Below are 13731 nucleotides of genomic sequence, written 5' to 3'. Positions count from 1 at the left end.
ACATTTTAATAACGACAGTGATACAGCATACTATTTTCTGTTTTTCAAATGTGCAAACATTTAAATATTTGACTTTCAATCCTTTTATTTGAAAGGTGGATTGGTATAACCTACAATACATATGCTATGAAAAATAACATTTAAAATGTGATATTGCTACATCACTTGTTCGAGAAATGGTTTTGTTAATTCAATACAGCATAAAGCCATATAAAACAGTAGGCACACTTGATTTAGCTAGCCCGGTGCAACCACAGGCAGGCAGAGTTTTCCCGTTTAAAAAAAAACCTCCACATAGTGCACCAGTTGAGATAACCCTTATTCATGACACCAATTCCATTGCATTACATTGAGCCATTGGATGTCCCCTTTAGCCTTGTGAGGCAAATTCCCCAACGCTGTCCAAATGCTGCCTAAAAGCAAATACGCCTCGCACGGAATAATGTTTAGCAAATATTTAGAACTTAACTTTCATATGAACGAGACAGAATTTGGAGGCTGTGCTTCAGTTAGTGAAACTTTGCTAAACTGCGTACAGTAATCGTATCTTTCGTATTTTATGGATTCTGTCTCGCTGTTACTGAAAGTTGAGTTCCAAATGTTTCCAAAACCGTATTGCAAGGATTATTAACGTTTCTAAATGTTAAAACAGAGAGTCGGGAATGTAGTTCACATGGAGCCAGCTGTACTCCATACCATCAGCTGAGAACCCAAGATGGGGACTGGATGTAAGCCCCCTTGTGTTCTCGAGAGCTGCAGTCGAGCTAAATCAAGTGCGCCTACTAATGAACCTAAAACACTGAGAACTGGACACATAAAGAAACCTATTAGATTCAGAATAGATAATCATGACCAGTCAACAACACAGAACCAAACCGTATTGGATGTGAGATCTCTTCTTTAGCTGTGTGTGAGTTAATAGTTTTGATATTAGGCGTTTCTAAATTATCAGTTGGAGAGACCGATTCATTCTCCCAGTTTTCCTGTGTTCCTGTGTCTCCTGTTAAGTTGACGTTGATTGGCTGAGCGAAGGGGAAGGCATGGGTGTTGATTGGCTCTGGGGAGCCAGAGGTCCCGCTCTCATCCTGGTCTCTGGGTTGCTCGGAAACAAAGTGAGACTGGAAGAGAGCATGGATCTGGGAAAGGAAGGGATCTCCCTCCTCTGGCAGGGGCTCCAGATATCTCCCTAAAGATGCCATCATCTACAGAGAGATACAGAGGGTGAGACAGGGGTTGAGAGATAGAAGCAAGATGAGAAAAGACAGACAGCAGAGAGGAGGGGTTAGACAATAGAGAATGATAGAGGAATCTTCTTTGTATTTGTCCCATTATGGCGATTGAGTTGGTAAACAAACTGAAAGGGTGTATACTGCCACCTAGAGTGCGGTTTGAAGACAACCGGTATAAAGACCAGGTTGGCAATTTAATGCCACCTGCATTTATGGAATGTTTGCTCACGAGTATAATTAATGGGCTGATCCCTCCCGATGAACCGGATGGAATTATGTGATCCTTCTTTAACCCATTGAAAGTCCCACTCAGTTAACTACTTCTAAATGGTGAAAGTCCTCAATGGCACTACCCATGCTAAAAAATGGCTTTTGTGCACTAGAGTCCTCTATCTCTATAGGTGAGACAGCGATATGAGCCAGGGAGGCAGTGTGATCTACCTTCTCCAGACAGGTCAGATGAGAGTCCCTGCGGAACAGCTTGTCCATCTGGACACTGCCGTGGGCATGTTTATATTTGCAGATGATCCACTCTGCCCTCCTCATCAGCTGGCCCCAGTCAGGCTGCTGCTGGGAACACTGGTAGTCAAACCTGTAGGGCAGCTCTGAAAAAGGGAAGGAGAGAGAGGATGAATATGCCAGGTCGATAAAGGGTTGTAAAAGGGGTAATGTTAAGAGGCGTGTGTGTCGTACTCTGTGGTCCTGTAGGTCCTTGGTCCTCTCTGACCATCAGGCAGGTGGTCTGGGAATGTGGGGAGGGGTTAGCGGGGTCAAACGGACTCACGATCATCCCAATAAAGGGGGCTCCGCCTCGAGAGAAATAACTCTGAGAGAGAGAGAGGAGTGGCAGTCAGAAAACACGTGTGCACACACACAGTCACATGCACACACAGCTATATGTACCTGGAATTGGTCCTGTGTGTGTATATCCCGTAGAGAGGGGTTAGGGTGGAAGGTGGGGTGAGAGTGGTACCATCCCACTACAGCCAAGCCCAGGCTAGACAACATCTCACAGGCCTGAGTCTGAGACAACGGGTCCATCTCACACTGCAGACCTGTACTCACACTGTTACAAGGCTCCGCTGCAAAGATCTAGGACAAAGACACACACGGATACAGAGAGACGCGCGCGGGATATACTAGTGTTATCAGTATTTTCTTTATCATCATCATCATCACCACGGTGGTGGTATCACCTTCAGGACTTTGTCCTCCTCACTGTAAGCTCCTCCCAGTAGGCCGATAACCTCTCCCATCGACACATGAGCATGCTGGGTAAAAATACAAACAAAAAAGACACTGAGCCCTAAGACCTAAGCCTTGGTAAAGAACCCACACCGATATCTCTCTCTGTGTGTCCATATGTAAACACAGTTGCTCTATTAGAGAAGATAGTACTCTATTACACAGTTCTTTATGAAGAGAGTACTTTATTAAATATATGTGTAGATGTATGTACTTACCATGTCCATGACGAGGAGAGCCTCAGCACACACTATCACCTGGAATGGCTCCGGTCTGTCCTCTCCAAACAGACGGCACGGAATCAACTGGAACGGATCCAACAACCTGAGGATGGCGAGAGAGGGACTTTTAACACACATGTACACAAGGAACCACAGTATTTCGTGACCACACACACACACGTATAAGTGGTAGTATACATCACCCACTCACCTTCTGTGCCTGGAGACTTTACAGGGTTTAGATTGCCGTCTCATCTCCTCTCTCCTCAGGGCTAGCTCCTCTGCACTCAGATGCTCGTATGTCTGTCCCTCCAGGTCTTTAGCGTCACGCCAGTTCCCCCACACGTCCCTCACACGACGCTTCCTGGTTCGCTACAACACACAACCAATCAACAACCCATTAACAGCATGACATACACCTATAACAGGTCACAGACACCTGATGAAGAGCCATCTTGAACCTGACATAGAACTGTAATATAAATACAACAGTAGTGTATAAGGACCTTTAATAAAACAAATCAATTACATATAAACCTAAGCCTGACAAATACCTAACATAACTAAGTGTTGCCGTTTGGGCCAGCTAGAGTGGTCTGAGGGACAGTAGGGGGTCAGAGGTCATGGGTTGTCTCACCATGCTCTGTAGTCTCTGTGCCAGTTGGTATTCCAGAGTGTCTCTGCTGTCTCTGGGTTTGGACCGATCCACCACCCTGGGACGGTTATAAACCGCCTGGTCTGGATGAGGGGGAAGACAGAACAGACAAAAAAATGTAATCAGAAAAAATTGCATAAGTAAGAGGAACAGAGAGAGAGACTGAGAAAAAGAACGAGACAATCAATGACACACTGGAAGTGAGTCCTAGTTACCACAGTTGAAGTTGATGGCGCCTATCAACTCCAGGTAGGTGTGTATTCTGCCAATACAGTTGACATCTCCACAGTTCTTCAGGCCAGGACGCACTGACGTCTTGTTCAAGTACCTGGGCTTACTCTTCAACCTGAGACAAACACACACAAAAAGCATGTTGAAAATTAAACCTTGATGTCTCTGATTGATTGTGTGTGTGTGTGTGTGTGTGTGTGTGTGTGTGTGTGTGTGTCTGTGTGTCTGTGTGTCTGTCTGTCTGTCTGTCTGTCTGTCTGTCTGTCTGTCTGTCTGTCTGTCTGTCTGTCTGTCTGTCTGTCTGTACCATTGGTCCAGGATGTAGTTCCTGATCCTCAGATATCTCCCTGGGGTTTTGGATGGTCGTCCCTCAAAGAATTCTGGGATAGCTTGTTTCTCCTCCTCTGTGATGGTTGCCGGGTCCAGCTCCACTTCCTGCTCTGGGTATTTAAGCTCCTCCTCTTCAGACCCCTCCCCCTCCCTTGCCTCTGTCCACCTAGACCCCCCTGTCTCCTCTCCAGACTCTACTGGGTCCCTCTGGGGCTCAGCAGTGCCCCCCCCACACTGTCCGCTGGCCTGCTCTGCTAGGCAGGGGGCTGTGAGGGAGGATGGAGGGCTACAGTTAGGCTGCTCCTGATCAGTCTCTCCCAGGCTGGGGAGTGTCTGGTTGGATAGGTCCTGGTGGGTCTCTCCCTGGTTGTCCAGCTCCTCTGGGGCTCCAGGCTCATATGTCTCAGTATGAACTCCTGCCTGAAGGTCCTCTCCCTTCCCCTCAATCCTTCTGTTTTCTCGTCCATTTTCTTCTCCTATCACTCCAACCCCTCCTCCACTCCCTCCCTCATCGCTGAGGTCATCAGTGATGTCCACCTCTTCCTCCTCTTCGTCACCCAGTCTCTCTATCCGGACAACGTTGGTCAGAGCTGACAGATGGCTGGGGACAGACAGGCCAGAGGTGGAGAATGCTGAGCCTGTCTCTGGGACATGGCCTAACACCACCGGAGCTGTAGGAGGCGCCACAGTAGTATTGCCCTCTGATTTAACCTGCAGGCAGAGAGGAGGGGGAGACTGAAATGGTGAGAGGATGATGGGGACAGAGACTGGAGGATATCTCTAATATATCCTGGTTGGCTGAGCTGGGAGAGGTGTAGACTAGAGGACAGTGTTACCTTGTGTTTGAAGTACTGTCTGGCGTAGCTCTTCACCTGGAAAACGGTCCGGCTGCCTACCAGCTTGGAGATCTTAGTCCATCTACGGCCAAACTGAGCCTGCGGGTTCAGGGCATATAGAAAGTAGGGAGTCATTTAAGATCAATGAGACAGGAGAGGAAAGGAGAGGAAAGGAGAGGGTCATACCAGTCCTGTCTCAAACAGCACCTTCTCCTGCTGAGACCAGCGAGTGGCTGTCGAGGAGCCTGAAGCTGAGGACTTGGATGGAGACCTGGGGACAACACGGCAGTCACAGTATCACGTCAGAGGGGAAAAAACGCAATACGCCCAGAAGAGTTCACACATAAGGAAACCTGACTAACCTCTTCAATTTGGGTTTAGGGTTAGGTGGAGCGTTGGCCCACACACTCTCAGGCATCTCTTCACCTGTCAGATAATACCTAGAGAAGTGCTTAAGGACTGGAACACATCATATATCAAGACAAACAAACAAACATTACAATCTGACCAGGGGTGTGTCTACGGTCCATGAGCAGGATACTGCTCCTCCATCAACATGTTCTCGATCACTTCTCTGTTCTCTGCACTGATGGAGCGGTCCAGTTCCCACGGCTATAGAGGAGAGAAAGAGAGTCAACACACACATGCAGACCAATACACAGAGAACCCACTTAAATTCCATTGCATCATATTTCTTTGGTAGCAACACTTCTTACTAGGACGCCAGTATTGGTCTTCCATGCTGACTGCATGTACTGGTTCTGGAGTAGCGCTTCTCCGTCACCGAAGTCCCTGAAATAGGAATTATAGTTATTAGCTATGCATGACTATCACAAACGTCATAACATGGAGAACATAGACAAGCAGGAAAATCTAAATGTTGGCTAGGGGATAGGTTAGTCTCTATTATATATGAATGGAGGATAAAAGTCAGAAAAGCAGGAATTCCTGATTAATCTGGAGAAAAGTCCTCATCCGCTGCATGCAAGGACAGTGGAGTGGGCGTGTCATGAATGTTGGGTTTCACGTGGACTACGAGTCGATATTCACGTCATAAGCAGGAACTCCCCTCGACCACGAAACAAACATCCTTTCCCATTGACCCCCATTGTAAGAGACAACTTCCTCGTGAAGTTTTTGTTATACTGAAATAACAAAACATGACAAAAAGCCTCTGTGTTGTTCAATGTACATGTAACGTTAACCAGGTAAAAGAAATCCCGACCCACGGTTCACAATTCTCCCACGTAGGGAAATTGAGACTGCGAGATGAGCCCTGTGGTTAGAGTAGGAAATTGTGGGGACCCGGTGTCCAAGTAGGCTACACATTTCCTCACAGGTAAGACATTTAAATAACGACTGCCTCTAAAAAACAACAAATCCCCTTTGAAAACGGTCTGTGTGGCATCGATACGAGTCAAACATTGATTCCAGTGTCAAAATGTACTAAAAAGTTAAATAAGATCATTTGTCACAGCCAGTCTCGTCGAAAACAGAGTTTGGAACCTCAGTGCGTCACAACGAGTAAATGAAGGTTGGTTTTGAATTAATCATGCCTCCATTTGCCAAGCTCCACGTGCAAATCGCCCCTCCACCCACTTCGCTTCCCTTCATTAAGGGAGTTCTATTACACTGGCCCGGGTTGAACCGGGCAATGGCACATGTTGTGAATGTGCCTAGTCAATATGACCTGATGACTCCTCCAGTCCCCAGACTGAACTTTGGTAACATGGAGACAAGAACAAGATACTGCGGAAGGACAGGAAGAGGCCTCAACCACAAGCAGCAAGACCCAGTCAAAGGCAGAGAAGAAATGACGGGTGCGGGTAGACTGTATGCAGATGATCCTCCGTCCTCGTATAATATGGCGACACCAACGCCAACCCTCGTCCCTGGGATGGCGTTTGTAGAGTTGCCTGATGGCACGTGGGCCATGAAGCAGATGACACCACGGATTGTCGTCACCTACAAAGGAACCAACGTGTTACCTGACTCTAGCTGTGTTCAAATACTCATACTAACCGTACTATTTGTGACTTAAATTTAGTATATAGTATGTTTATTGTTCATAGTATGGATATAGTCAGCATGCCAGACGTTCCCGGATGTGGTACTACATTCGAAAAAATATGAAGTATACAAGCTATTTCTGTGTTTTTAGGGCCCATAATCCAATTCTTCAGAAAATGGGCGTGGCTTCACAACATTTTCAGATTTGAAGAAAATGGCGGAAAATATGCAGCCGGAGTCCAACGAGAGCGGATACAAATTCATTGCTTTAACTAATTATGACAAATGTTAAGAAAACGTTGAGCAATATAATAAAGTAATTACTTTTTAAATAAGTTACCTTACACGTTGTTGGCTGACAATTTGTTAGCAACGCTATCCTTATGAACCACATAGCATATCATTACAGTAGTATGTACCGGTATGTTAGCTAGCTAACGTTACCTAACGTTAGTTGGATACTAATACATCGAACTTGCCAGGCAGTATATTAACTATATGCTATCTAACTAACTACCCAACGTTTATTGACTTGATCATCCTTAGCTTTGCTGTATAGTCGTTGTGCGTTCTCAATGGACATTCAGGTGCTTTCGTAAATTCACTCTGGCTATCTACTCCGATTTCAGAGCACTCTCGTCTGAGGGTACCAGAGCGCAGAATAACTGATGAATTTACGAGCGCTCAACACCCATTGAATATGGCCAGTGTCGGTAAACGTAGGCAAAAAGGCATAATTAAATTGTTGCCAGCAGCACAGTTACAGTCACCAACGCTCTGGATAACATGAAAAATGACTGCTAGGGCAAGTAAAATAGTCAGAGTGAGATGTTCTCTCATTTGTGTCTGGAAGTAACTAGCAAGCTAGCCAACGTTAGCTTGGGTGCTTGACTGCCGTTGAAAGGTCAGAATCGGCTACTCCTCGGCCCGAGCGTCCAGTGTGCGCTCCGAGAGCGAAACACTCTGAATTTACAAACGGACAATGCTCTGAATTTTCAAAAAGCCCAGAGCGCACTCTGGCACTCCAGATTGAATTTAAGAACACACCCGAAGTCGTAAAATGTCTAGCTAGTCATTTGTTACGCTAACAAGCTAGCAAGAGGTTGCATTGCAACAGCATCAACTTCCGGTAGACAGGCGAAGCGCACGTACGCTCAACTGAAAGGATACCGTTTGTTTACAGTATACTAAAATAAACTAATAGCATGTAGTATATACTCATTAAGTATGTAGTATGCTAGTATGGGTATTCGAATACAGCTACTGTGTTACGTAACTTTCCTTAACTGTCACATGTTGGGGGGAGAATGTGTTGTGTGGCTGTAGTGAAAGGAGGCATGGGTTTGGGCAAAAAAGGGGTATAAAAACCAATGCAAAAGATAGGGAAGGAGCGGAGATTCTGGGGAAGACAGATCAGGAACTGATTGATGTATTAGAAGTTAGAATACTTTGGGGGTAAGGTAAGAACATAACTTAATGACTATTGTTAGAAGCTACTGCGTTGTAATTGCTATATATATATATATATATATATATATATATATATATATATATATATATATATATTTTACTATAAGATTCAGCAGAAGTGAAACTGTGGAACCAAAAGAGACGTATTACTGGTTTTCATTAACTAGTTACATTATTTGTTGAATGAAGTGCTAAAGAAAAAAAGTAGCATTATAACAGCGGGCCCTCAGGGGTGCGTGCTCAGTCCACTCCTGTACTCACGACTGAATGGCCAGGCACGACTCCAGACTAGAGGTTGACCGATTATGATTTTTCAACGCCAATACCGATACCGATTATTGGAGGACCAAAAAAAGCTGATACCGATTAAATCGGACGATTTTTAAATTTATTTATTTATTTGTAATAATGACAATTACAACAATACTGAATGAACACTATTATTTTAACTTAATATAATACATCAATAAAATCAATTTAGCTTCAAATAAATAATGAAACATGTTCAATTTGATTTAAATAATGGAAAAACAAAGTGTTGGAGAAGAAAGTATAAGTGCAATATGTGCCATGTAAGAAAGCTTTCGTTTAAGTTCCTTGCTCAGAACATGAGAACATATGAAAGCTGGTGGTTCCTTTTAACATGAGTCTTCAATATTCCCAGGTAAGAAGTTTTAGGTTGTAGTTATTACAGGACTATTTCTCTCTATACCATTTGTATTTCATATACCTTTGACTATTGGATGTTCTTATAGGCACATTAGTATTGCCAGTGTAACAGTATAGCTTCCGTCCCTCTCCTCGCCCCTACCTGGGCTCGAACCAGGAACATATCGACAACAGCCACCCTCGAAGCATCGTTACCCATCGCTCCACACAAGCCACGGCCCTTGCAGAGCAAGGGGAACAACTACTTCATGGTCTCAGACCGAGTGACATCACCGATTGAAACGCTATTAGCGCGCAACCCGCTAACTAGCTAGCCATTTCACATCGGTTACACCAGCCTAATCTCGGGAGTTGATAGGCTTGAAGTCATAAATAGGGCAATGCTTGAAGCACAGGGAAGAGCTGCTGGCAAACGCACGAAAGTGATGTTTGAATGAATGCTTACGAGCCTGCTGCTGCCTACCACCGCTCAGTCAGACTGCTCTATCAAATCATAGACTTAATTATAACATAATAACACAGAAATACGAGCCTTATGTCATTAATATGGTCAAATCCGGAAAGTAGCATTTCGAAAACAAAACGTTTATTCTTTCAGTGAAATACGGAACCGTTACGTATTTTATCTAACGGGTGGCATCCATAAGTCTAAATATTCCTGTTACATTGCACAACCTTCAATGTTATGTCATAATTACGTAAAATTCTTGCAAATTGGTTCGCAATGAGCCAGGCGGCCCAAACTGTTGCATATACCCTGACTCTGCGTGCAATTAACGCAAGAGAAGTGACAGAAGTGATTTCCCTAGTTTAATATTGCCTGCTATCCTGGATTTCTTTTAACTAAATATGCAGGTAAAAAAAATATACCACCCATGAGGGTGACTCACCCGCCAACTAGAAAGGGAGGACCAGCTGCTAGCAAGAGTCTCTGAGATTATGCCGTGTTTATAAAAATAGTATAACCCTGTGGCTGAACGTGTTCTGCGTGAACGGCGAGATAACACGCAGTAAGAGCCAGGCCACACTAAAATAGTTCAAAGCGGATTATAAATAAATATTGAATTGCTCGTTGACGCGTAGTATACCTTGTCACAAACTAACCATAAAGTTTTAACAGTAGGAAGGAGTGAGCTAACCTCTGTGGCAAGCAGGGATAGACCAAGATGGGTGACCTGGGTTGATCAATTGGAGCTCAGGGCTCCACTGCTAACTCAGTTTAGGGTAGGAAGACAGGGAGGCCACCTCATTGGGGAAGAGGCTCATACCGCAGGATAATCCAGGCATGCAATGCGCGGTGGGAGTTGACCCACCCTGTAAGGTCAAGAGAAGATCCAGAGGGAAAGACTACCCGCGCGTGAGTGAACCTAGTAGGACCATCTGGGAGGCAGGGAGCGGGAGCGCTCTTCTCAAATTAAACAGTTATCTGCGCCGTTTGGTCATGTTATCAATAAGGCAGCTAGGTGAATCGTCTTTTCCATAAAATAAATGTTAGAATTTTCAAACTAGCTTTCATTGGGAAGACAGACAAAGTGTTTTTATGAAAAGCAATTACTTTTTGAGCCGACTTCGCCGTTGGCCAGAGGGGCACCTGGCTCACACCCGGCAGGCAGCCCAGTTCCAAAACGATTGCAATCACTTTTTACCCGGTTTAAACTCCTCCTGTCGTGGTAATCTGGCCCAGATTAACAAACCCCCCCATTGACTGGCGCTCCATTGTTTCATCGCCTTCAACGCATTTAAAGGATCACGACCGTTTTAAACTGAAAAGCCCTATACAGATTGACCAACTATGGTTTGCATGCCCTGCCGAAGGACCCTTATCATGCGGAATAGGTGGTTGGAGTTTGTTGGTTCCCAGTGGTGGTGAGTATACCGGTAGCTAGGTCATAGACTGCTGGTTATGTATACTTTGATAATACTTATCCCTAACTAGCTAGCTAATGTAAGCCTACCTCAATACAAATCTGATTTGGCTAGGAAACATTTCAAAAGGCAAATAATTAGTTGGAAAACCTTTTGTCATGATTGTGATGTCGCTAAATTGACTTTAGATGCAGTATAACTTTAGCCAGCTAACAAAGATGGCAGGGACAATTTTTTTATGAACTTTGCTAGTAACAAAAAAGTTAATGGCAACATTGCCATCTCACTAAAGTAAATTTGACAACATCATAATATGGCAAAGTTGTTTCCAAGTAATTATTTGCCTACTTTATCAATGTCATCATATTTCCATGCTAGTAAATTAGTGTAATTTAGACTAAACAATCAGATTATCCTCTGGAGGCGCAACCCATATCTCGAGCATAAATACATGTTTGATGCAGCTATGGTGGTACTAGTTCATTCATGTCTGACTACAACAGTGTACTAACTAGCAGCAACAAACTCAAAACAACCCAGGGCCATAGCAAAACATGTCACAGTTGGTTACATAGTGTAACGGTGTCACCGGCCCGAATCTAATCCGATCTGGAGCCAGTCAGTCTACATCTGTGAAGCATAGAATTATCTTCCAAACGAGATTACATTATTTCTCGAGCTATGTTTATAATTTAGGGATGATGACAATCGTTGACCCAGTTCTTCCTGTTAGACAAAGTGCACAGTTGGGTGCCGGATTGATCCCCTGGTCATGAATGGACTGCCGGGATCTACCAAAAGGAGCGAAGGTGGGTATCAAAACATGTCCAGCAATGTGATTGCAATAGTTTAGCGACTTCCAAAAATAATTTAATTCACTGTTCACTTGCAATTTTCACAGCTTGTCAGGCTAGACCTCAGAATAAGTGTCATGCGTGAACAAGTACCTGTTGTTGCCCGTCTCCCTCGACTCCTATGAAAAGGATAATCCATCATGAGGCCTCTGATAGTGTTACTGCCCTCATGACACAGATGGCTTCATTAACAACGACAGGTAATGTGTGTTATTTGAAAAGTAGGCCAATTCCCCAGACAAGCAGATACAACTAGCAGAGTAATTTGGGTTGTGAAGGGCAATAGCAAAAAGTATTGTCCTTTCTTGAGAACAAAATTAAATTTACCACTTGGCTGTCTATTATATCAACCTGTCACAGGCCCTCTTAGTCAACACCATATTATAAAATTGCCTGTTGCAGTTGTTCGAGAGATGTCCAGGTTGCAGGCAAACATGCAGCATAGAGAAGACCAGAAAGGGAGCCCTCATCAGCATCATGCAGACATGCCCTCACTGTGAGCATTCCTATGAATGGAACAGTCAGCCACACGTTGGCAAGCATCCGGCCAGCAACGTTCACCTGTCAGCAGCAACAGCTTTCACATGCTCATAATTTGTACAAATACAGAAGGTAACACACTTCATTACTTTGATACATTTGATAACACAATTGTAAACATAATTGATGTAAACTGACATTATTTGTTGCTTATTTTGTACTTCTTAGACGCATATAATGTCCAGGGCATACCTAACCCGGTGGAACCAGCCTGATCGTTGTGCTTACGATTCCATTTCATGTGCCAACGCCAATAGGATCTGACTAGCTCGTGCTTGGCTCTGCCCACTTCAACTGATTCATTTGTTTCCATTGGAAACGACTGGCTCTGGTCAATCTTGGGGTAGTTTTAAAAATCTTTGATATTACGTTTTTTTTGTAAGAAGTGAGAACTCTCAGGAGCAGGCAATGTTGAAAAGTAATCTTTAGACATGTATTTTTCTTAAATGTAGCTATGTAATTGTAGCTATGTAAATGTAGCTATGTAATTGTAGCTATGTAAATGTAGCTATGTAATTTTCATCAATGGGAATTGATGGAAATTTATGTAAAAATGTATCACTAGCCACTTTAAACAATGCCACTTAATATAATGTTTACATACCCTACATTACTCATCTCATACGTATAAGTATATACTGTACTCTATATCATCTACTGCATCTTGCCATCTTTATGTAATACATGTATCACAAGCCACTTTAAACTATGCCACTATGTTTATATACCCTACATTACTCATCTCATATGTATATACTATACTTTATACCATCTACTGCATCTTGCCTATGCCGTTCTGTACCATCACTCATTCATATATCTTTATGTACATATTCTTTATCTCTTTACACTTGTGTGTATAAGGTAGTAGTTGTGGAATTGTTAGGTTAGATTACTCGTTGGTTATTACTGCATTGTCGGAACTAGAAGCACGAGCATTTCGCTACACTCGCATTAACATCTGCTAACCATGTGTATGTGACAAATAAAATTTGATTTGATTGACTAAAACAAGCAGACAATTGTATTTGAATTTTTTTTGTTTTGTTGCTGTGAACCAATGGGGTAAACATGGGTTGTGCGTATGGAACATATCTTTTATTTTATCTCAAAATACATGGGACCTACATTGCGTTTATTTTTGTTCAGTATAGCTCGAAATACCGCCTGATCAAGCTGGACAACCCTGTTGTCGAAATCAGCTAGCTAACGTTACGTCTAAACTAGTCTACCGTGCTAGCCATGGCTATTGAGTTTCCAATGGTTATTTAATGGCTGATTCTTTGAATCGCCCAAATATCTAAACTGTATATTAATTCATTTTAGCCCATCAAACACAGAAAAACGCTCTTACCCTAAATCAGGATCATATTCGTCTCCTTCGATATCAACGACATCCAGCTCGTCCGCCATGTTGGCTAGCCAAATTTCAAACAAGGGGGCAAGAGCCTACTCATTCACAATACCGACATGATTCCTCGACAGCGACACCAAGTGGTGAGTGATGGTCACTTTCAAACAATGATTTGCTTTCGTCATTTCTTCATTACTACTGATAAATGAAAGATTGTATAA

The 13731-nt window shown here is 43.5% G+C and overlaps 1 protein-coding gene across 2 annotated transcripts; it reads right to left on the bottom strand.

Moving 5' to 3' along the window:
* Positions 1–65: 65 nt before the first annotated feature.
* LOC120052475 (histone H2A deubiquitinase MYSM1-like) lies at positions 66–13603 on the bottom strand. Of its 2 annotated transcripts, XM_038999406.1 has the most exons (16): positions 13511–13603; positions 5464–5539; positions 5289–5359; positions 5110–5187; positions 4934–5018; positions 4748–4846; positions 3889–4622; positions 3566–3696; positions 3333–3433; positions 2907–3067; positions 2693–2798; positions 2426–2500; positions 2133–2321; positions 1923–2055; positions 1671–1834; positions 66–1202 (listed from the first exon to the last, which is right to left on the bottom strand). In XM_038999406.1, exons 1-16 carry the CDS (start codon positions 13567–13569, stop codon positions 834–836), a joined length of 2631 nt encoding a protein of 876 aa, XP_038855334.1. In that variant the 5' UTR covers positions 13570–13603; the 3' UTR covers positions 66–833. The 2 variants fall into 2 exon arrangements, with proteins under 2 accessions (XP_038855334.1, XP_038855336.1); XM_038999408.1 differs by lacking the exon at positions 2426–2500.
* Between the last annotated feature and the right edge of the window lie 128 nt (positions 13604–13731).

Source organism: Salvelinus namaycush, chromosome 8 (genome assembly GCF_016432855.1).
Source record: "Salvelinus namaycush isolate Seneca chromosome 8, SaNama_1.0, whole genome shotgun sequence".
NCBI classification, from domain to species: Eukaryota; Metazoa; Chordata; class Actinopteri; order Salmoniformes; family Salmonidae; genus Salvelinus; species Salvelinus namaycush.
Note: the sequence above shows the minus strand (reverse complement) of the source record. Positions and strands in the feature narration are given on the sequence as shown.

Coding starts and splice junctions, on each gene's coding strand:
- LOC120052475 (XM_038999406.1), bottom strand. CDS start 13,569: ATGGCGGACGAGCTGGATGTCGTTGATATCGAAGGAGACGAATATGAT. Junction 5,540..13,510: donor GAATATGATCCTGATTTAGG/GTAAGAGCGTTT, acceptor TTCCTATTTCAG/GGACTTCGGTGACGGAGAAG. Junction 2,056..2,132: donor ACACACAGGACCAATTCCAG/GTACATATAGCT, acceptor TCTCTCTCTCAG/AGTTATTTCTCTCGAGGCGG.